At 45.8% G+C, this 22,307-nt stretch overlaps 1 protein-coding gene across 1 annotated transcript in view; it reads right to left on the bottom strand.

The window, feature by feature from the left end:
* oatx (organic anion transporter X) overlaps nucleotides 1-22,307 on the bottom strand; it is a gene marked incomplete at both ends in the record, with an annotated part of 53,060 nt that overhangs the window by 7,329 nt on the left and 23,424 nt on the right. The window contains 4 exons of the mRNA XM_083633091.1: nucleotides 6,350-6,509; nucleotides 13,914-13,968; nucleotides 14,188-14,303; nucleotides 20,590-20,713. Coding sequence (XP_083489217.1) covers nucleotides 6,350-6,509; nucleotides 13,914-13,968; nucleotides 14,188-14,303; nucleotides 20,590-20,713 — 455 coding nt within the window. The remainder of the gene's footprint in view (nucleotides 1-6,349; nucleotides 6,510-13,913; nucleotides 13,969-14,187; nucleotides 14,304-20,589; nucleotides 20,714-22,307) is intronic.

The raw sequence follows: 22,307 nt of genomic DNA, 5'->3' as shown, positions 1-22,307 counted from the left end.
AGCGTGGGTTTACGGCAGTGAAGTAAAGAGCATGAAATTAAGCAACACGGTGTGATTATTTAGCCTCTACCTAAACATAATATTTGGCGAACGAGGATGGCTGACTTCGTTTTACCGCCGCCGCCGCCACCTTTCTTACCCATCTCCAGTGACCCAGTTGTTCCCTGGGATCGCTGGCAGAGGTCGTTTGAGGATTGTTTGCTGGCTTTGGGACACTCGGATTTGGAAGAGGATAGGAAGTGCGCGCTCCTCCGCCACTGCCTCGGCCAGGAGGGACAGCGGATCTTCGCCACACTCACATTATCGGATGGCTCATATGCTACAGCTACCGCTGCCCTAAAGTCTCACTTCAGCACAGGAAGGAGCCGACGCATGCACCGCTTTGAGTTTCGTCAGAGGGCTCAGAAGCCGGGTGAGACGGTCGCGCACTTTGTGTCTGCTTTGCGCGAGCTGGCTAAGCTTTGTGACTTTGGGGCTTTAGAGAATGGACTTATAGTGGACCAACTGATAGAGAAAACGTCCTGTAACCAGCTGAGAGAGAGGCTGTAACTAGAGCCAGACTCCATGACACTGGCAGATGCGTTAGTGATTGGGAAGCAGTTGGAAACGGCTCTATTGGAGGCGCACAAGTTCGGCCGCGCTGTGCACGAGCCTGTGACGTCATTCCCCCCGTCAGTTCAGACTGTGGCTCAGGAGATGGAGGGGGCTGCTGCAGACGTGGTGAGTGACAGTTGGGATGTACAGAGAGTGGACAGGGGGCCTAGAGAGGGCGGGCCCAAGTGCTGTAATAACTGTGGCTCCTCTACACATGCAACCAGGGATCAGTCATGCCTGCTGTGGGCAAGCGCTGTCGTAACTGCAACAGGATGAATCATTTTGCACGCTGCTGTCGCTCCGCTCCTGCCTACTCAAATACAACTGTTGTTCCCATCAACACAATACAGAGCCCGCAGACCTCACTCAAGCATTGTACATGTCGCGTGTGGGCGGAGCAAGCATACCGCTTGGTGGACACGGGGGCAAAAGTGCCAATACTGAACAAATGCACATATGATCGACTCTTCAAACACGTGCCTTTGGAAGCAGCAGGTAAATCTTTGTCAGGCTATGGCCCCTCCCCCATCTCCACTTTGGGCGTGGCCCGCCTTCCTGTCAGCTATGACCAACAATGTGCCCCTGACCCCAAGTTCTACATCACACACAGGGGAGCCAACATCATGGGTCTTGATCTCTTCCTCGCCCTGGGCTTTACGATGACTGATGCGAGGGGCCTGCATGTCCTGCAGGGTTACATCTTTTTAAAGGGCTGGGCTGCATGTGTGGATTTGTTCACCAGCCTACTGTTGACCTGTCTGTCTGCCTCATTATCCAACCTCTGCGGCGCATTCCCCTCGCCCTCCATGATGCAGTGGAGGTGGAGCTACGCCGCCTGGTGGAGGAGAATGTCATTGAACCAATCAACGCGTCACCGTGGGTGTCCAACTTGGTGATAGCCAAGAAACGGGGGGCAGGCTGTGCCTCTGTGTCGACCTGACGGATGTAAACAAAGCCATCATCAAGTACCCTCTACCCACGGCCGAGAAGCTTACTGTACGTCATTTCCATGGCTCCACTGTCTTCAGTAAGATGGATTTACGTGACGGCTACCTGCAGGCTCACCTGGCACCTGCCAGCATGAACCTCACAGCGTTTGTCACGCACATGGGGGTTGACTGTCATCGGCCCCAAGTTGCTTTCAGAAGATAATGTCACTCTTCCTAGCCGGAATCCAGGGGTCTCCATCTACCTGGACGACGTGGTGGTACACGCACCCCCCACCGCGCTGCACGAAGCTCGCCTGGAGTAGGTTTTTCAACGTTTTGAACAGCAGGGGGTCACACTGAATGCTGAAAAGTGCATGTTTGGAGTTGGGGAGGTCAAGTTCCTTGGCTTCAGGCTCCCTAAGGACGGTATTGCCCCAATCATGTCCCACACTGAAGCCATTCTGTCCCTGCCAGACCCGCAGTCGCCATCCCGTCTATCCTCTTTCCTGTGGATGGCCACCTACTATCTGCGGTTCCTACCACACTACTCTGACTCAATGGCCCGTGAGGCCATGAGGCCGTGCATGCCATCAAACAGCAGCTTACGTCCCCGCCCACATTGACCCATTTCAGTCTGAGCACGCCCACCTTGGTCACCTGTGATGCTTCTGGGGTGGCGCTTGGTGCGGTGCTCTCCCAGGTCCATGAGGGGGTGGAATGCCCGGTGGCTTTCGCCTCACGGGCACTCACTCCGGCAGAGTGGGTGGGGGTCGGTGGGGGAGAGGGAGGCCCTGGCCTGCCTGTGGGAGCGTGTGAACACTGGCACGTCTACCTGTATGGCAGGGCTTTCACCACCCGCATGGACCATTAGGCGCTGATGGCACTGCTGGCAACCCGAGGCTCAGGACACAGGCCCATGAGACTGCTGAGGTGGGCTGATAGGCTGAATCAGTACAACTTCAGCCTTAAGTTTGTGCCAGGGCGTGCTAATACAGTGGCCGACCTCCTATCTAGAGCGGTCTCCGCGACAAGGGAGACGGGTGGGGTGACACCCGATTTGGAGGACGATGAAGACTGGGTCCACATTCTGCATGGGCCCCTCAGCACCGTAGTCACCCTGGCCGAGTTGCAGCAGGCCTCAGCTGAAGACGAGACTCTCAAAACCCTCCGGGCTTATGTCCAAGATGGCTGGCCTGCCACGGTGGGCAACAATCTGCTTCCCTACCACCGGGTCCGTGACAAGCTCTCCTGCTGGGGGGCTGTGTGCCTCGCTCGCGGCCACCGCACCATTGTACCAGAGACTCTGAGGGCCGGAATACTGCACATGGTGCACGAGGGGCACCTGGGGGTGGTCAAGGTGAAGCAACGTTGCAGAGATACGGTGGCCCCATATAGACTCTGACATAGAGGAGCTGGTGCGTAACTGCGCCTGCTGCCTTCTGAGTGGGAAGACAGGCCAGCCTGCTACAGCACCCCTCACTCCAACCCCTTGGCCGTCTGCACCATGGGAACGTCGCTGGAACGTCGCAGGACCTCGAATCTCCAAAACAGCAACTTTTCAGGAAGTTTAAAAAACCTGTTTGCTCTTAACACGTTCACTGCCATTGACGAGATATCTCGTCTTACAAAATCCAACGGTTGACTGCCAATGACGAGATATCTCGTCTTAAAAAAAATAAATAAATTTGACGGTGGGACGTGGATCAACGCCCCCCACGTCTCCTATAAAAATATTGGAGCCACCGAACGTGTACAACCCATTCCACCGACCCACTAAGTGGCGACAGTGCTCTCCAGACTAGAAAAAGCAGAGCCAAAACTGCAGGGGAACGCGCGAGGAAACCATTCTCTCATACTGTAAAATGGATTGGCGAAAACGCTTTCGCTTTCGCGCATTATCGCGCTGGGAGCTGGCGGTGGGGGATTGCAAATTTGCATAATAGATTATGGGTGAAACACACTTTGAAACACGGCAGAAAGCCCACAATCGCACGCAGGCAGCTTCATTGCAGCTGAGAGCTCAACCGAAAACCCAGAAACGAACGAGCCTCATTCTCATACTGTAGGCGAAAACGCTTTCACGCTGGTGCACACGGGCGCACAACGGTGGGGGGTTCCAAAAATAGACTGGGTGGAAAACACACTTTGAAACACGCAGCATAAAGCCTAGAATCGCACAAAGCTTCATCAAAGCTCTCAAACCCAAGAAACGAGTGAGCCCCATCCACACCCGCCAGGGAGGGAGGCTGCTCACTGCTCAGACAGGCAGTAGAAACTCGCTTGTGACAAACGCTGCTGAAAGCCACCAGACACGCCCACGGAGGGAGGAGTTTGAAGGAGAGGGCGTTCAGAACTATATTGTTTAGATGTCTGATCTCTCACTGATGCCAAAAATAAATGGTTAAAGTGACTGTTCTGCCTGTTTGATTGAATTTCACAAAACTGCGATTATCTCAGCTTTCAGTCTCAGACGCTGAAACCATGCTGTACTCAACGGCTAATATCTACATAACTACTAACTCTACAAACTAACTCGTTTAGACAGAGAAAGCACACATTCTATTAGTACTTTTGTGAACTTTGTGTTCACAAAGTCCAAGCAGAAAATAATCCTCGGCTCTTGTAAAATGAGCCAGAATCCTCAAAAAAACCCTCTGGCAGAAGCTACCTACAGTAAAAAAAAAACGGCTGGCAGTGAATGTGTTAAAATACTGAACCAAACATTGTCAAAGTTGGCACATGTCTTAATTATAGTTAGTTTCCTGCTGAATGTGTCATTACTTTATTAATATCTTACCTGGATAAGCTCAAATAATGTTGTTTATATTATCAGTCCGACTTGGAAGCACTCTCTCCCGGCCAGTCAGGCGCTGATGGCCGCCTCCCCTCTGGTATGCTCATGCATGAGCCCCAAGCTCGAGGCCGCGGGGGCGCGCGCAGCAGCAGCAGCAGTGCTCCTCACCTCTCATGGCCAAGGCGGGGGCTTTGGCATGGGGATGAGAACAGTCTGACATAACGTAACGAAATACACAACACGTCTGCCGTGTGACTTTTCCGGGTTTAGTGTCTTGCGTGGGGGGGTACAGACGGAGGTAGGGGACGAATTTCGAGGTTTGACTGACAGATTGAGGGCAAATGGCATTATGAGATTTACTCACAAGCTTGTTTTAATGGTTTTCCATTGGTTGCATTTGGTAAAAACCACACAGAGACGTGAAGGGTGACCAATGGCATTGATTCATGACAAAAAATAAAAATCTGAAAAAATTGATATTCGGGGTCCTGCCGCGACAGCGACAATATGCAGGTTGACCTCTGTGGGGAGCTCCATGGGGCGCCCACACATGCGCGCTACCTGCTGGTGGTGCATGACCTGCATTCGAAGTGGCCGGAGGCTTTCGAACTGAACTCCATCACCACACACACAGTCATCGACCGCCTCACCAACCTATTTGGGCGCTGGGGCCTACCCAGTGTCATCACAACGGATAATGGGCCCCAATTTGCATCAGCAGAGTTCTCAGATTTCCTGGCACTGCGGTCCATCAGACACATCAGGACAGCAGTGTATCACCCGGAGAGTAATGGGGGAGTGGAAAGACTAAATAAAACCCTCAAAAATGGAATCCGAGCCTGCCTGGAGGAAGGGAAGACCTTCAGTGCTGCACTCAACCAAACTCTCCTGACCATCCGGGCATCCAAGCACTCCACCACGGGGGTGTCACCTGCACTGCTCATGATCAGGCGGGAGCTAAAGCAACCACTGGACTGTGGGCTGAGCCAGCTCCTGCACAAGGGAGCCCAGGGCTCCAGAAAGTCAGAGCCCGGGTCCAAGGTTCACAGGCCCAGATGAAAAGGAGGTTTGGTGCCTCTCGCAGAGTACAGACCCCCACACTGTCTGCAGGGGACTGGGTCAGGATTAAACATCCCCACCGCCAGAGCAAGCTGAAGTCATTCTGGTCTGAACCCCTCCAGGTGACTCAGCAGCTGGGTCCAGCCATGTACAGACTGGACAACGGGAGCCTGCACAGAGTCGCAGCCCGAACAGCACCTGCATCACCCCTGTCTCCAGCGGCGGCGCTCGGCTGGAAGCCCAGACCAGGAGAAAATCGGGGGGGGTAACCCACCGCCACCGCCAGATGCTGTTCCCCAGCCTGCGTGCCCTCAGAGAGTGAGGGTCCCGCCCGCCTGGCGCGGAGACTATGTGACTGGGTGATAAGGGACACAGGGGATGTGGATTGAATGTTATGTTTCTTTAAAAGGGAGCTGGGGGGAGAAAATGTTATGTCTGAAAACGTTATGGTTATGGCCTGGTTGGCCTTGTTAAGTTAGGTACATGTTACTGTGCCTTTAAGAGTTACTACACCTGATGTGATTGTTGCAAAGCGTGGGTTTAGGGCAGTGAAGTAAAGAGCATGAAACTAAGCAACACGGTGTGATTATTTAGCGTCTACCTAAACATAATAGTTACTTACTACAATGTAAAATCGGAAGAAACCTGGTAGCCTGCAAGCAATGAGTTTTGGTGAATCAGTGCTCCTAGCTTGCGTTAATCACGATGCACACTCCATTCCATTTGGTGGCGGTAATGCACCATAACATTTGCCAAATGCTATAAAACTCAAGAAGAAGATTTCCACTCAAGCCCAGGCATGTCTTTTGCTTGCTTTTTTCCCCACGGTGCCAGCGTAGCTTGCAGTGTGTTTTTAATTAAGCCTAGCCTACAGTATACTCTATTACAAACACATTACACTCCAACTTCACTTTGTGTGTGTGTGTGTGTGTGTGTGTGTGTGTGTGTGTGTGTGTGTGTGTGTGTTACTAACCGGTGGGAACAAAGATGTTGGTGAAGATGATGAGGGCTGAGAGGAAGAGGCAGATTGCCTGGGAAACACGACGGCCGACAAAACTGAGCATGCCCAGAGCAAACAGCTTGGCGGGAAAATCCACAGCTCCAAAGATGATCTGCATGAGGTATATACTCACCTGCAACAGCCAATGGGAGAAGGCCTTACTTGTTACTGGTTGACAGTGCTGTGCATGAACTCGCTAAAAGATCTGCGTTCATTGAACAACCTCCTATTTTGGTGAATGGTGAACTGAAGGTTTGCCGTACCACGACGCTAGTTAACTTCTTACCGAGATAGATCACCATAGCAACTTATGCTCTATGGCTAACCTGCTTTGTAGCAGGTTCAGTTCAGAGCATAAGATGAAAACCCATGAAAGACCCACCTGCTTACCAATCAGCTCTCTGGAAACAGCGAGTCAACATTCATATGGTCCCCATATGAAAAATACATTGCATTCAAATGAAAAAGAAAAAGAAAAAGAAAACATGGCTCCTGTTGAATTAATCGAGGACTGAAGCCTTGCACTTGTTGCAGGCTATATTTAAATTAAGCCCTACTTACTACTTTGGAATATGTTTGTTTTTATATATTGTAGCGAACCGGGGTTTGACGTGTAATGTGGTGTTTCCGTGCTTAGCTAGGAACTGATATGTGTGGGTGTGTTCCTAGGGGGAAGGGTGTGTATGGGACCAGCGGCCGGGGCGGAAGTCAGTCTAGCTATGCGAGGGAGCTAGTGTGGTTGTGTGTAGAGCTAGCAGCGGAGCTAGCTGCTGGGAGCTATTGTGAAGCCAAGAATAAAAGCCTTGTACCAACTGCAAGTCTCCGGTTCCTTGGACGAATACCTGATTCGTTACAATATTAATTGTTGTGCTCTCAAGTAGGCTAGATACGTTGCTTGACCCCGCCGATCGTTTGCAGCTGAATCATGAGATCATTATTATTCATTGAGCCTAAATGGTCTAAAAATGCCTACGGATTTTGGAAATTTAGACTGAGAGATTACACATTACTTCCACTCGCAAAGATATCCAGGTTTTATTGAGTTTATTGAGAGGGTGAATTGAGCTGCTGTAGATAGCCTACGTGGAGGCAGAAACCGCTCTTCAAAGAAATTACTGATGTGAATAAAAGTGGTAACTTTAGACAGTCATTCAAGAAGAGACTAATAATATCCAACGCGGATTTTGATTCTGACGCTTCACGATTTGCGCTTTGAATGAATGAGGCTGGCGCTGTAGAAGCTGGAGCAGTCCATATTGCATTGTGATTGGCTAGTTGTTAAAAACCACGCCTCTTTTGCGCGCACTATCTCCTGTGCACCGGCATTTTCATGTGCACGCGCTCTCAACTTGATTAGAAAAACCTGGATCCACTCACGAGTTAAGAACTACATTCATGATATGACTTAACTAGAATCCAGCTAGATGGCAATTATCTGGTTAAGCCAAACCAGATCAAGGGACAGATCCTGGATCTTCTTATCCAACATTTGTGGTACAGCCCTCTGATCAAGGGACAGATCCTGGATCTTCTTATACAACATTTGTGGTACAGCCCTCTGGATAAGTGCCCGTTGTGTTTACATGCATGTTTATTAACATAAGAAAAGACTACAATGAGACAGTTTAACTGTCATTTCTGGTCGTGCTGCTTCTGCTTCTCTCATCTGCTCTCTGAGTGTGAATTTCACCACGGGCGGGGGTTTGGGCAGCTCCACATACATACACAGCGGTGAAGATAACATGCATGCTATGAGGCTGCCCAAATCCACTGCAGTGTGCAGTCTATAGTCCAAATGGACTTGGTTTCAAACTCCACAGCTCCGGTATTTTGGCTTTAAAGAGCAGGGTGACTCTGAGTCCTATAACTGGTAATAAGGCCTTCCCATATCAATAACAGGCTATTTAACCTATGGCATAAGCAGGGGATCAGGGTTATTGGTGATTTATTTTCAGACTATTCATTAATGTCATTCACACAGATTAAAACTAGATTTAGCTTACCAGACACATTTTTTTTTGTTTTCTGCAGGTTCGCCATTTTGTACAGACATGGCACTACCCTCTAAAGGTTTAATCTTTAATCATGTGAGACCAAAATTATTGATTGATTGCTTAGTCTCACAGTCCCCTCGATAAGTGCTTTACAGAGTTTACAAAGACTAAAATTTGTTTATTTTATTTCTTATTTTCTTTCTTTACCAAGCACTGGATTAATTTAACAAACATAACATTGAGTATACTCAGTCGGTATGGGAGAGAGATCTGGTGAAGTATGAAACAGACGATTGGGCTGAGTGCATTCTTGCATGTCATAAAACATACGGCTGTTACAAATTCAACGAGACTCAATATAAAATCTTACATAGACAGCATTTGACTGACCTAGGGATCATTGACAGGATATGGAGTCCCTTCATTGGTTACCTGCCTAACGATCAGCTCGCCCTTTTGTTGGGGCTTTCAGAGTAACCAATGGGGACCCGTTCCGTTCCGTCCAGTTGAAAGGAGGACATCTCTTATTTGTACATCCTTGCTTTGTGACGTTTGTCGTCTGGGGTTGTCAGTGATCTGTGACATAATTTGTTGTGTGATGGCTACTGTGAACTCTTAACACTTTGAGTGCCACGGCCCTTGGGCAAAAGGTTGCTTGCTGTGCCACATAGGCCGCAATGCATTTTAAAACAGTCATATAATTTCTTTAATAATTACTATGTAAACACTGAACACGCACAAATAACGATGAGACTCTCTTCTATCACCTGCAAAAAAAAGTTTATTGATCCCATTTTCTGTTCTTTAGTTATGAGCCGGAGAAGATAGCTTGATTGAAGCAAAAACACCCCTTTTTTTCTACGAGCTGAGATAATGAGCCTTTTGTGAAATTAAACATTTCAAGCACATCACTGACTCTGAAGCTAATTTTCTGATGTCTGGGTCTGTCTGGGTGAAGTGTATGCTGCTCTGCGTGCTCCCCCCCCCCCCCCTCAACTGCACACGCCTCCTGGGTGTGTCTTATGTGTCTGTTGGCTCTCAGTCTCTGCTGAGTTTGCTGCGCACACACAGTGAATGGTGCGCGACATCCAGCCTTTTGGTTCCGTGTGTGTTTGTCACGGGCTCGCATGCTTCCAGTTCGGAATAATAAGGCTGATTATGCGAATGTGCTGTTGCAGCGTACACGGAGGTGCTCAGTTGTGAGAGCGGATGCTGCTGCTCGGGGCACAGCTGGCGTTGTGCTCGTTGTGCTTCATGCACGTCGATGCATACGGACGGATGCGATGCGATTTCCTCCTTTTCCCCAGTGACTATTTCTGTGTGTTTGGCTCCTTTTTCTCTGATCAGGAGAGTGCTGTCGCCACCTAATGGGTTTGTAAAATAGGTTATCGACCTCCAATAGCTACAATATTGTTAGAGGCGACGTAAGAAGCTTAGATCGACACCCCCCCGTCAAAAAAACAATTTGGATTTACTGACGCCATTTGGCGTCGCTGGCACTCTACGGTAAATTTCTACTGACGCCATATGGCGTCGCTGGCACTCAATGTGTTAACATGAATGGATATTACTCTTTTACCATCTCTGCTGTATCAATGTTGTATAACACGAAAAAACAAGAAAGGGCTGTCTTTTGTTTGTGTGTTTTGTTTTCTTTTCTTTGTAGGATGTGAATGTTGTTTTTCAGTTTTGTTTTGTTTGGTTTTGTGTCTTTAAAAAAAGCAAAATGGAATATGAGGGGATCAGGGAAGTGGGTCCTGGGACCGGAGAAGTCTGAGAACCACTATTATTGATTGAAATGTACTACCCAAACTGATTTCCTGATTGTTTTCCAAAATAAAAGATATAATAATAAAGAGATAGGGGACTTTTTCAACATCTGTGATTCCAATTCCTCCTCCCTTCTCATCCTACTAGATTTAAGTACAGCTTTCGACACAGTTGATCATAACATCCTGCTAGATCGCTTGTCTAGCTACATGGGCATCCGTGGTGCTGCGCTCTCTTGGTTAGAATCGTATCTGTCTGGCAGAACGCACTGTGTCTCATATAAGAATGTTACATGTAGATCCATATTTTCACTAGTTAAATGTGGTGTACCGCAGGAATCTGTCCTGGGTCCCCTGCTCTTTGGTGTCTACTTTGGTGACATTTTCCGTATATTTGGTATTAACTTTCATTGTTATGCCAACGATACTCTCAAATTATAAATCTTGAATCCTGTTTAGCTGCTGTTACAGATTGGATGTCTCAAAATATTCTACGACTGAACGCCAGTAAAACTGAATTACTAGTCATTGGTCCAAAAGCCCAAATACCAGTCCTCTCTGACTTTAGTCTAAACATTGACAGCTGCATAATTACTCCTAGCTCACTAGTGAAACACCTTGGTGTGGCTTTTGATTCTTTTCTTTCATTTGACGCTGATATTAAGGTGATTACTAAGACAGCATTTTTTCATCTCCGTAATATCTCAAGGATCCGTCCCTTTCTAGGTGCTTCAGATGCAGAAACCTTGGTACATGCCTTTGTTTCATCTAGACTGGACTACTGCAATGTCCTATTCTCTGGTCTACCACATTGTAGTACTAACAAATTACAACTTGTACAAAATGCAGCTGCTAGAATACTATCTAGAACTCGGAAGTTCGATCATATAACCCCGGTCTTAATCAGTCTCCATTGGCTCCCCATTCAGGCCAGATCGGACTTCAAGGTGCTTCTACTAACTTATAGCTCTACACAAGCTTGCACCCCCATACTTATCTGAACTAATCATCCCATATACTCCCACACGCCCCCTCCGTTCACAGGATGGTAATTATCTTACCGTCCCAAAAATTTAGAAAAAAGTAGAGCATTCTCCTATCGTGCTCCATATCTCTGGAACCAGCTTCCCCGTTCAGTTAGGGAGGCTAGCTCGATCGATATTTTCAAAACCAGACTTAGAAATTACTTATTCTCACAAGCATATGATATTATTTGATAGTGCACTTTATTTTATTTTACTAATATTTCTCTCATTGTGATTGATTTATTACTTGTGTTTTAACACCCTTAAAGCAGGACTAAACCCCCAGATTTCTGGCAGAACGGAATGCTGCTTGATTTGAAAAAACCTATGGGAAAAACCAAGAAATGATCTCCTCTTGTCTCACTATACTCTTTAGCTGTGCTCAGACAGAAATGTTTTACCGGAAATCGACGCCATGACAGTTTGCCCACCGCAAGTTATATGAGAGCTACAAAATCTTTATAAATATCAACAACTAGCCAATGCTGGTGGCCTGTATCGAAACAGCGTTGCTCAATATGGTTGAAAGTTATATCAATTTGGTCATTCAGTGGCAAACTATTTATTGCCATTGACTCCCATATTAACTATCGTTAACGCGAGGTTATCGGCCGGCGGCCGCAATAGAACACAGACCCAGGACAAACCGCTCTGAACACGCTCTAATGTAATCACAATGGGAGATTTCTCCACGTTATTAACTTGTCCCACATGTCCTCTACACGGTCCATTTTTAATTTTCTTTTTTTTTCTTTTCGTGATTCTTGTCAAAAGGTACAGTGCGCCATGTAAAAATCACTCTGCCTTTTCCTCTGATTTAGCACGAGACCGCAGAGCAGAGTAGCTGCAGCTGCAACATTCTCCCCCCTCCCTCCTCTCTCTCTCTGCACAATCAGAAAGCCAAGCACCACCATTCCCGTCCTGGGGTGTGCTTTCAGGTAATATCCACCCGAGCTCCCGGATTGAAATGAAGCGAGGGGAGGCATTTCCACCGTCAGTCAGTGGAGTGAGCATCAAAACAAACTGACGTCATGTCACCGCTAAAACTGCTGCCTGCAGTGCAGGCTCAGAATCGCCCTTCCCCCACTCTGGGAAAAAGCTCCGAGCAGGTAGAAGAGGGCGCGGCCGCGCAGGGGGTGGGGTGGTATGGATTAGGGACCATGGTGAAAGTGCTGCAGCCCAGGCAGCCAGAAAGCCAGAATTAGAAAAATGATTTCACTATTATTTAAAGACTTAAGACGTTGTTGTGCTTATTTTTTGTCTACTATTGCAAAATAATAGTAGGCCTATTATCATGAAAAAGTATTTGTAAAAAAAAAAAAAAAAAAAAAAAAACTCTCTGGCGCCCCTAACGGCTCAAGCGCCCGTAGCATTTGCCTAGTTCGCCTAATGGACGGCACGCCACTGGGCACGGATCACATTTTCTGTGTATTTTACTGCTTTCAAGGCCGGTGTGAAAGCTAGTGGTTGAGTGGTTCTCAATGTGGGGTCAGGGGACCACCAGTGGTCATTGAGAGGATTCCAAGATTCTCTGTTGTCTTTCAACCTAATATATATGGAATTCTGGACAAAATCATACCGGCTACATAAATCTGAGAAACCAAATCTCATCATATTGGGGGTCCATGGCCCCAATGTGAACTAAATTAGGGCTACTAACAGGTGATTGTAATCAATTAACAGGTGATTAACAGGTCAGGTGACACAAACAGCCAATGAGCTGTGTGTATTGTAGCGCTATATTGGTAGGAAAATGCTTGTGACATCATGGGAATAGGCTTGGAGTTGTGAGGAGCCGGGAAAGGGTACAGGGGGAGTAGGGGAGTTACTATCTTGAAATCCCATAGTCTTTGGTTCATCGTGACGTCAGGTTGTACCACATTTTGTGCAGTTTTGAGGGCAAACAAAAAGCAGGGTTGAACCCATAGAGGGCACTTATGCGGCTGAAAATGATACAAATGGTACAATGGTAACATTTTGGTCTCAAATGTGGAAATTCTGAGCAGAAGTCTTCACACACCACCCCCAAAGTTATATATATTGGTTAAAAGCTGAAAAAAAGTGTTTGGGGGTTTAGTCCTGCTTTAACTTTAACTTATTGTTTCTACTGTAGCTCTCATACTGTCTGCTTTTACTTGACTTCTTTCAACTTGATCATACACTGTATCATGTATTGTACTGTTTTATGATGTCTTCTTTAACTGTAAAGTGTTTCGGGACCATGTCTCATGGTGATTTTACACTATAAATAAAACTGAATTGAATTGAATTGAATTGATTTGATTTTGAGTTGTTGTGGTGGGTGGACCGCAGGACCCCAAAACCGTTATGTAACGTTAATATCTCAAAAAGTATACATCACATTGCTTATATTTTGACATTCTGAGTGAGAGCAGAATTAGCTCAAGAGTTTGATGTATAAATATGCATGTCGTGTTAAAGTTGTGTGAACTGTCGCAGTTTTTAAATTGTAAACACAGTCAGCCGGCTAGAGTCAGACACTCAAACTCAGGCTCCATAGGGTTCCATTGCTGTTGCCACCCAGTGACGCGGTTTGTTTACCAAAATGCTGCTCGGCTGATCCCTCGTACACAGTATGTATGCTATGACGCTACCTACTGTATGTTCTCTCGAATGCCGAAGACACATTTCTCCTAAGGGAGACAATTAAGGCTAATCTATTCTAATATAATTAATTGATACTTCATTAACAATTATTTAAAAAATAAGTAAAACAAATTTTGCTTACTCCAAATTTCTGAAGGTCCATGGCCAAACCATAGTATGCAAAGCTGGTGGAGAACCTGCCAGAGGAAGACAGACATTAGTTCCTGCATACTGCAAACTCTTTCAGGAAAATAATGACATCAATATTATTATTATTATTGTTATATTCTGGATATAAAGTACAACTTATATACTAGACACTAAGTACTTTGCTCAAGGACACTTCAGCAGGGAAGATGCTTGCTGACATTAGATATGGTTCTTCCTGGTTGCTAGGCAGTAGGCTACTTCCTCACCAGACAGCCACCAGGCAGATGGAGATGCGTCTCATTCCTCTGGTTCTCAGCAGGTCGTACGCTGTGAAGGACGACTGGCTGGACGCTATCTCCTTCTTCATATGGGACTGGAGCTCCTACACACACAAGCACACACGCGTGCACATGCACATGAACATTTGGACACTTATTCAGCGGGTATCTTGCATGTTGCGTTCAGGTGCACTGTAATGTTTTTGGGGCAATTCCAGCATGGTCCATGCTCGCGGGTCACAATTTTTTTTTTTTTTTTTTTTTTTTTTACCTTTATTTATACAGGGGAGGCCCTTGAGAGCAAGCTCTCATTTTCAACGGAGCCCTGTTACAATATGAACAATTACAGTACCGGTAGTTACATGTTAACAGACAACAGGTAAAACAAAGAGGATAGAGGTAAAAGTACATCAACCAATACAAGAGCATTCATTGTGCAGGGTACCCTCAAGGAGTATTCTAAAAGATTCTAAGGGGACTAATTGGTCCAGTTTTAAAGTGTTCCATTTGTCAGGGGCGTAAGAGGAAAAGGCAGTCTTTCCTAGTTCAGTCCTCACACGTGGTACAGTACAAACAGTCTGATATGTGATTGAGAACGTGTTCGATAACAAGTGTCGCTCAGACTGATGAGCGAGGACAGGTAGTAAGGAAGCTTCCCAATCAAGGCTTTATAAATAAATAAAAGACAGTGTTGCTCCCTTCGAGCCATCTGAGAGGGCCAGCCCACCTTTTCAAATAAAATACAACGATGCGTAAGAAATCTATCACCCATTATAAAATGCAGGGCACTGTGATACACCGCATCAAGCAGTTTCAGGATGGTATAGGTGCTGCATGCATATAAACAATCACCATAATCAAAAACAGACATAATTAGTGATTCTACAATGGACTTCCTGGTACAAAATGAAAAAGAGGACTTATTCCTGTATAAAAAAACAAATCTTCTCCTCAGTTTCTTGGTGAGGTGTTCTACATGGGTCTGGAAGGACAGTTTGGTATCCAGCCAGATGCCAAGATATTTGTACGCATCAACAGCTTCAATTTGCAAAAGCAGTCTGCAGACTTGCAGCAGCCTGTGCTGGGGTGTGGTCAAAACTATATAGAATTGTATCGCCGGCATAATAATGGACATTACAATCTACAGAAGGAAGTCAAATACAATTTATAAAGTAAACAATACTGGACCTGAAATTGAACCTTGTGAGACCCCTTTGTCCGGCATAAGAAAGCTGGATTTATAGCCGTTGGCCACAGCAGCTTGCTTCCTCCCGGACAGGTAGTTTGAGAACCAGCTGACGGAGAGGTCGTCAAAACCAATATAAGACCATTTTCTTAACAACATTTCGTGGTCCACTGTGTCAAATGCCTTTGAAAGGTCGACAAACAGAGCAGCACAATGTTGACGATTTTCAATGCAATTCACAATATTGTTTAAAACAAGAGATGTTGCCGTCACTGTGCTGTGTCCTGGCCTGAACCCAGATAGTTGAGTTTGGAGAATGTTATAAGCCTCAAAGAAAGCTCGCAATTGCTCGTTTGCCAAGGTTTCAAGAACCTTGGCTAAACAGCACAATTAAGAAATGGGACGGTAATTATTCAATTCTGTCGGATCGCCCCCTTTCGCGCCCTTTAAACAGAGGCATGACCTGAGCAGTCTTCCACATAGTAGGAATTTCACCAGATATAAATGTTAAATTGAAAATGTGGGCAAGCAGGGAGGCAAGTTGCCCACCCCTGGTGTAAGTTAATGGCTCACAGATAATAGTAAGTAAGACAGAGTCTATTCTCTTTGGGACCAAGGTCAAATTGGGTAGATCACCTGGCTTTAACGTTAAAGTTGGAGACACAGTTGTACTGGGGCCCTATCTTCCCCCTGACCTTAAAATAGCATTTAACGCCAGGCCTAGCGCTATTAGTGGGCATGGTCAAGCGCAGTCCCTATTTTCCCCTCGGCGCTAAACCCGGCCTTAACCATCTAACCACGCCTTTTAGGCGTATAATTATTGTGTTCTGTGGTCATTGGTTAACTGCAATTACGCAATGACATTCTTCCTTTCGAAGCTTCGATCCACTCGATCCAGTCCAGGTTGCGGCTGCATGCTGCATGCCAATTTGGATATCTCAGCACATCACAGATCATAGCCTGAATAAAACAATTCAACCTACAGCCAGGCAAATACAGATCTGTTCAGCAGGGCTGATGCGGTCTTCCTGTAGCCTACAATATAGAACTATCGGTGACATTCCTGATGCCATCCAATTCCATGATCTTTATGTTGTAAACACATAACTTTCACAATAGTGAACAAGCACCCCCACTCGGCTCATTCAGGGCAGGTATAGTTTTATAACTTGTAGGCTATCTGCTGCTCCTGCACATCACAGCACAGGCTAAATGATGCACATAAATATAGCCTACCTACATTATGTAAAGTCATGGCATAAATGTGTTTTTATTGAAAAAGTATGTGCCAAGTAAGGTAAGTCTTGTTGGAGCGGACATCACAGTACAACTGTGTTACTCGTCTATACCACGTTGTATTTGCGACGGATATATATGCCACCTGGATTACTTATGTTTCACATAGGGTTGTGTTTTGATTTTTATGTTTTATTTTGTCCAATATTGAAATGTTCTAGAATTGCATGTTGTGTTAAAGGCCCAAAGAAATAAATGTGCACAAAGTGTTTTTTACTGGCAATGAGTGAATGCGCCTTGACGTAACTTAAAAATGGCGACCAGGGGCGTTTCTCTCCGACCAGCCGTTCAGAAGATACATGGAAATACCGCAGTTTAGAAGGGGTTAGCATTTCCCGCCACAGCTAGAGGATGTGACGTCTGCGCGTTCACGAGCCTCCCTCTTGTCCTGGCTCCGGCGTAAACGAAGAAGACGGCTAACAGGAAATGGCTAACGTTACGTTCGTCGCTAGCTGCTAGCAAAATGAAACAACAACACAGACTCCAGAAAAAGTCCACACTAAATAAATAAATAAATATTTATCTAATGAAGCCCGTCTGGCCAGACAGCAGCAATGTGACCGACATCGGGGGGAAACTAGAGTCAGGACTGTGTTAGCTGCTTGCTAATGGATTTTCAAGATTCAAGATTTTTACTGTCACATGTAGTACAAGTATCTGACCACCTGGTCAGAAACTCTGCTAACATTACCGTCTTGTGTGAAGTAATGCAACCCTAACGTTACTACCGTTATGCTTATGGTTATGGAACATTATTTTTTGACTGCAGTTAGCTGCGGTGGTGAGTCTGCCTATTAGGACCATAACGTTAGCTTGATGCTATACGCGGCTAACTAATAGATTTAGCTATATTTATAGAAATTACCACCAGCCCCACTAATAACGTTACTGTCTTGTGTTGATAATGAATCTAACAGTCGGAAATATGCCTAACGTTAGCCTACTGTCTGTTATGCTTACGGTACATTGTTTGACTGTTCAGTTTGGTCAAGACGTACCGGGGGAGAAGGCTCTGACTGCAGTTAGCTGCAGTGGGACTGCACATAGTAACGTTAGCTTGATGCTAATCGCGGCTAACTAATATTAATTTACATTTATAGAAATTACCACCAAGCTCCACTAATAACATTACCGTCTTGTGTGGATAATGAATCTAACAGTCGTAAAATGTATGCTTAACGTTACTGTTATGCTTATGAAACATTGTTTGATTGTTCAGTTTGGTCAACTCCAGGCATTAGACGGTACCGTACATACAGGGGAAGCAGGGTAGTTCCTGGCTCACGGTAACGTGAATATCATATCCATTTCCCCGCAGCCAATGTAAGCCAAAACACGCCCAAACATGCCACAATAACGTCCGATAATTCATCCAGAATCCTTCCTGGGCATCTCGAGGCTGAACTGACCGAAAATTTGTCCAGGTTGCCGTTTTCAAGTGACTTTTATGAGTTAACGTTACAAAGCAAGCAACACCTCTGCTGTTGCCAGGCAACTGCTTGTGCGGGTGCGAGTATGGTGCCCGCGCGTCAGCTCGTTCACACACTGCCTGCAGTTACACTAACGGCCACCGGCGTCAGTAATAGTGACAATTGACGGAATGGGCCTTTAACACAAATATTATTTCTATCTACCACTTAGCCTACTTAGGCTGATTTGGTTTGCTTTTTCTTGTTGAAATGTATTAAGCCTCAATGCATGCTGGGAGATGCACATGTGTGTCTGTGTGTGGCATTTGGTAGGGGAGTCGGCACAGAATAAGGCCTGGTTTTGAAAAGCGCTAAATTAACGCCAGTGGGGAAGATAGCGCTTAAGGCCGAAACGCCCATTCTGGCTTATTCTGGCACTGCGCCAGGCCTCTTTGGCGTAAAGCGCATTTCGGGGCCTAAAAACATGATATATCTTCCCGCCAGTTTAACGCCTAAGGCCAGGGGGAAGATAGGACCCGTACTGTCTGTATCAACAAAAAGATGTGTTACTTATCTAGGATGTGAGCTAGACCAGTCTCTCACCGGGGAGAGGATAGGCTTAAAAGTCATAACTAAATTCAACCAAAAAATCGAATTCCTTGCCAGAAAGTCAACATTTCTGGACAATAAAACCCTGAAATTGTTGTCCATGGCTTTAGTGCAACCCCACTAAAGGTGCGTTCACACCGACCTATTAAAGTTTTTCGCTGGCATCGAGTTTACATACAAAGTCAATGCAAATGAGTGATTGAGCATATTTGCCCGGGAGAAAAATCGTCCGAGTGACAGCGACAGAGCGATAGGGCGAAAATTCGCTCGAGATAAAATATCCCAACTCGAGCGAAATTTCGCTGGCAACAGTCGCTTGCTGCTCAACGCTGATTGGCTGCCATAACCCCGGAAGTGGCTGCAGTAAACACCGGTGCGTGAAACTAAAATCGTCCGGCTAGCTGTGGAGCAAACTCTTTGCTTGGCCCTGCTAAATGCTAGGTCACTAGCAAACAAATCCTTCCTACTGAATGACTTCTTCACTTCCCGTGAACTGGATTTCATGCTCCTGACAGAGACTTGGCTCCATGCTGGTGAGTGTACACCGTTCTTGGAACTTCTTCCTCCCGACTGTACATTTTTCAGCTCCCCCCTGTCCAAACTAGTCTTGCGAATTGTGTCTGTTGACGAGTGATTTAAACACAGCGACAGATCGATTCCAAAGGTTTGAAATCGAGCGACAGGGAGAAAAATAAATATATCGGTGTGAACACAGCTTAAGACTACGCATGTACGACGTGGTATACCAGCAGCAGCGCCTCCAGACAATTGTAGCTGGGGGAGCTAAGAAGGGTCTTGATTATTTACAGCGGGGGCTCACTTTTTCTAAAAAATTAGACAGTGGTTCTCAACCTGTGGTACGGGTACCACTGGTGGTACACGGGGCCCCCTCCCTCTCATACATTCAGGTACTTATTTCTCAGGTACTTGTGTAAAAATGTTGAGAACCACTAATATAAGAAATAATAATATGATAGGGTGTGAAGTAGGTTATACTATACTGCACTATACCAGTATCCCCAAGTACATCAAAACTAAATTACAGACATCTCAAAATAAAATCATAAAAGTTATGTTGAATTTATCCTCTCTTACCCATGTTGGCCACTCCAAATTCACATAACTAAAATGGTTGTCAATTGAGAGCAGGGTCAGGCATTTGAAGTTGGGTCTTACACACAGAATAGTGTTTGGTTCCATCCCCAACTACTTAAAAAATATTTTAAACTCATCAGTGATACTCATGGGTACTCGTCTAGAGCTAGTGAAACAGATTTCATCCCCTATAGGTTTAGGACAGCATCAGGTAAAAACATATTTCTGTACTCAGCAGCGACAGAATGGAGTCTGTTGTCACCCCCTTTTAAGAAATTGTCACTGCAAAAGAGCAGTGAAGGGATGGCTGCTGAGCTGCTGACAGCCAATCATTAAGTAATGTCATCATTGTGTGTAAGTGACGTTACATGGTGTATTTATTGTTGATGATGTTGTTTTTGTATGTCTTAAATGGCTCGTGCTGTGCCGACCATTGATTGTTTTTTACAAATGAGGACCACAATGGAAAACAAGTCCTGGACTTTATTGTGTGTGACTTCCTCAACAATTTTAATACTGGTGTATGGGTTTTCTCTGCTCATTGTGTATTTTGAAGATCTGTCAATTAAAATTCATACATTCATTCATTCATTGGCTTCAGGTAACAAAGAATGATTTACTACAAGCTGAGATGGAGCTCCTCCGCTGTGGGGGCCGCAGTGAGCGAGCTGGACCCACCCCCCAGCGGGCAGCGGTGACATCTCACCAACCGCAGCCAACCCATGACCCCGCAGGCAGACAGACAGACAGACAGACAGACAGACAGACAGACAGACAGACAGACAGACAGTTTACCTCTATGGTTATTTTCTCGGTCATCTCTGGTTTGCCGTTGATTCGAGCGACACGGTGAAGACTCTTCAGCGCCTTCTCCGGCTGCCGGTTCAGAACCAACCAACGTGCAGACTCCGAGTACCACCTGACCAATCAGAGACCAGATAGCTCAGAATCTGACCAATCAGAGACTTAACAGTTCCGAATTAACTATGACCCGAACAAATGTTTTTAAGCTTTTAAGTACATTTAAAGAAAATACAAAATACAGTCTATAGCCCTATACGCACAGGACTTACCTGGGGACCTCTGGTAATTTGTAATAATTGCAGAGGCCATCTGTGCTTAATCCTGTGCAAATCGGCCATGTCCTTCATTTATAAAGTAATAATTCCACCGCAAATTACCTACCATATTTCGCCAAACCCAGAGGTCCTGTGATAATATTACTCCCGCGTGAATCGGCATCTCTGTGATTTGGGGTCGTACTTTATTTTTACTTTGTAGTTTTCTCTGTGCCTTTTTCTGCCTCTTTTGCGGGCAAGAATTATGGAGCAATTAGAAACGTTTTAGTAGCGCTGTCCATGCATCCCTATACAATGTTTCTGGTTTTGTTCCCATTGTGCCTTATGTGAGTGATGTTTTTGTTAATAAAACTACTTCTTCCATAAAGACCATTTTCCTGTCACCCTGATGGCCAAATGCTCTCTGTCTTCCTCCCACAAGAGAAACCGGCACAGGGGCGATCGCAGTCACCATTTTGCTCTCTGCACACTTTCTGCCTGCAGTCTTCCTCACTGTCTATGGGGAAAACACCAGAGGGGAGGGTGACTGATACACTGCAACCCCTCCCCGCTCTCGTGGTGTCATGGGTCGGCGTGAGCTGGATGCTGGCAACTTAAACCATGGGGGATGTCAGTTAATTCGAGGAACACATAGACTTCACTTATCCTGTGCAGATGCACTGCCAGAAACACAGGCATCGGGGGTAATTTCTAAATCACATGAGGTCCCCAGGTAATACTAGCCCTGTGCGAATAGGGCGTAAAGCCCCCCTGCAGCCAGTATTCTGTATAACCGTTGTTGTTCTATGAAAACATTCTAATATGTTTATATAGTCGCACGCCATCTGATTCTGCACCAAATAACTTCCACTGCAACATCATGGCTCCATCGTTGTAAAAAAAAAGAGCAGAAGAGCTTTGTCTCTTGCCTTCAATACTTTTTGGCTGCGCTATAGCAGAAGTTACGCCGGAAACAGTATTCTGTCCGTAAAACGTTAGTTTAGAAGCCACAATAATACCAACCGACCAACAGATTTCAAAGCTGATGGGCTTAAAGGAAAGAGTGTTAACTCCAATTGGTCATTCAGTGGCAATTTGAGCCCGGCGTACATTGTTACAACAGTAGGCAGTGGGCTTAATTAACGCAGCTAACAGTTAGCTAGCTATGTAATGTGCCATGTAATATGCAGGCCATATGCAGGGTTTTGTAAATACAAAGGTCATTTTAGCACGGTGGTGAGGGGGACCAGGGGGGCACCCCCTGGAAGAAAAATGTGTAAATTGTAAAGTAAAATGCTTCAATCTGTTGCACCCTGAGAGCAAAATTAAGAGGCAAACGGAGATACATCAGATCCGCAATACCTCATTTTGTAGGCGGCACATGTTCCCGCCCCCTTTTAGGGGGGAAACACAAGCCTCTCCCCGTTGACTTCAATGTAAAATAGCACTACCCCA

This window comes from Poromitra crassiceps (assembly GCF_964638095.1).
Source record: "Poromitra crassiceps genome assembly, chromosome: 1".
Lineage (NCBI taxonomy): Eukaryota > Metazoa > Chordata > Actinopteri > Beryciformes > Melamphaidae > Poromitra > Poromitra crassiceps.
This window is presented reverse-complemented; position numbering and strand designations above follow the sequence as displayed.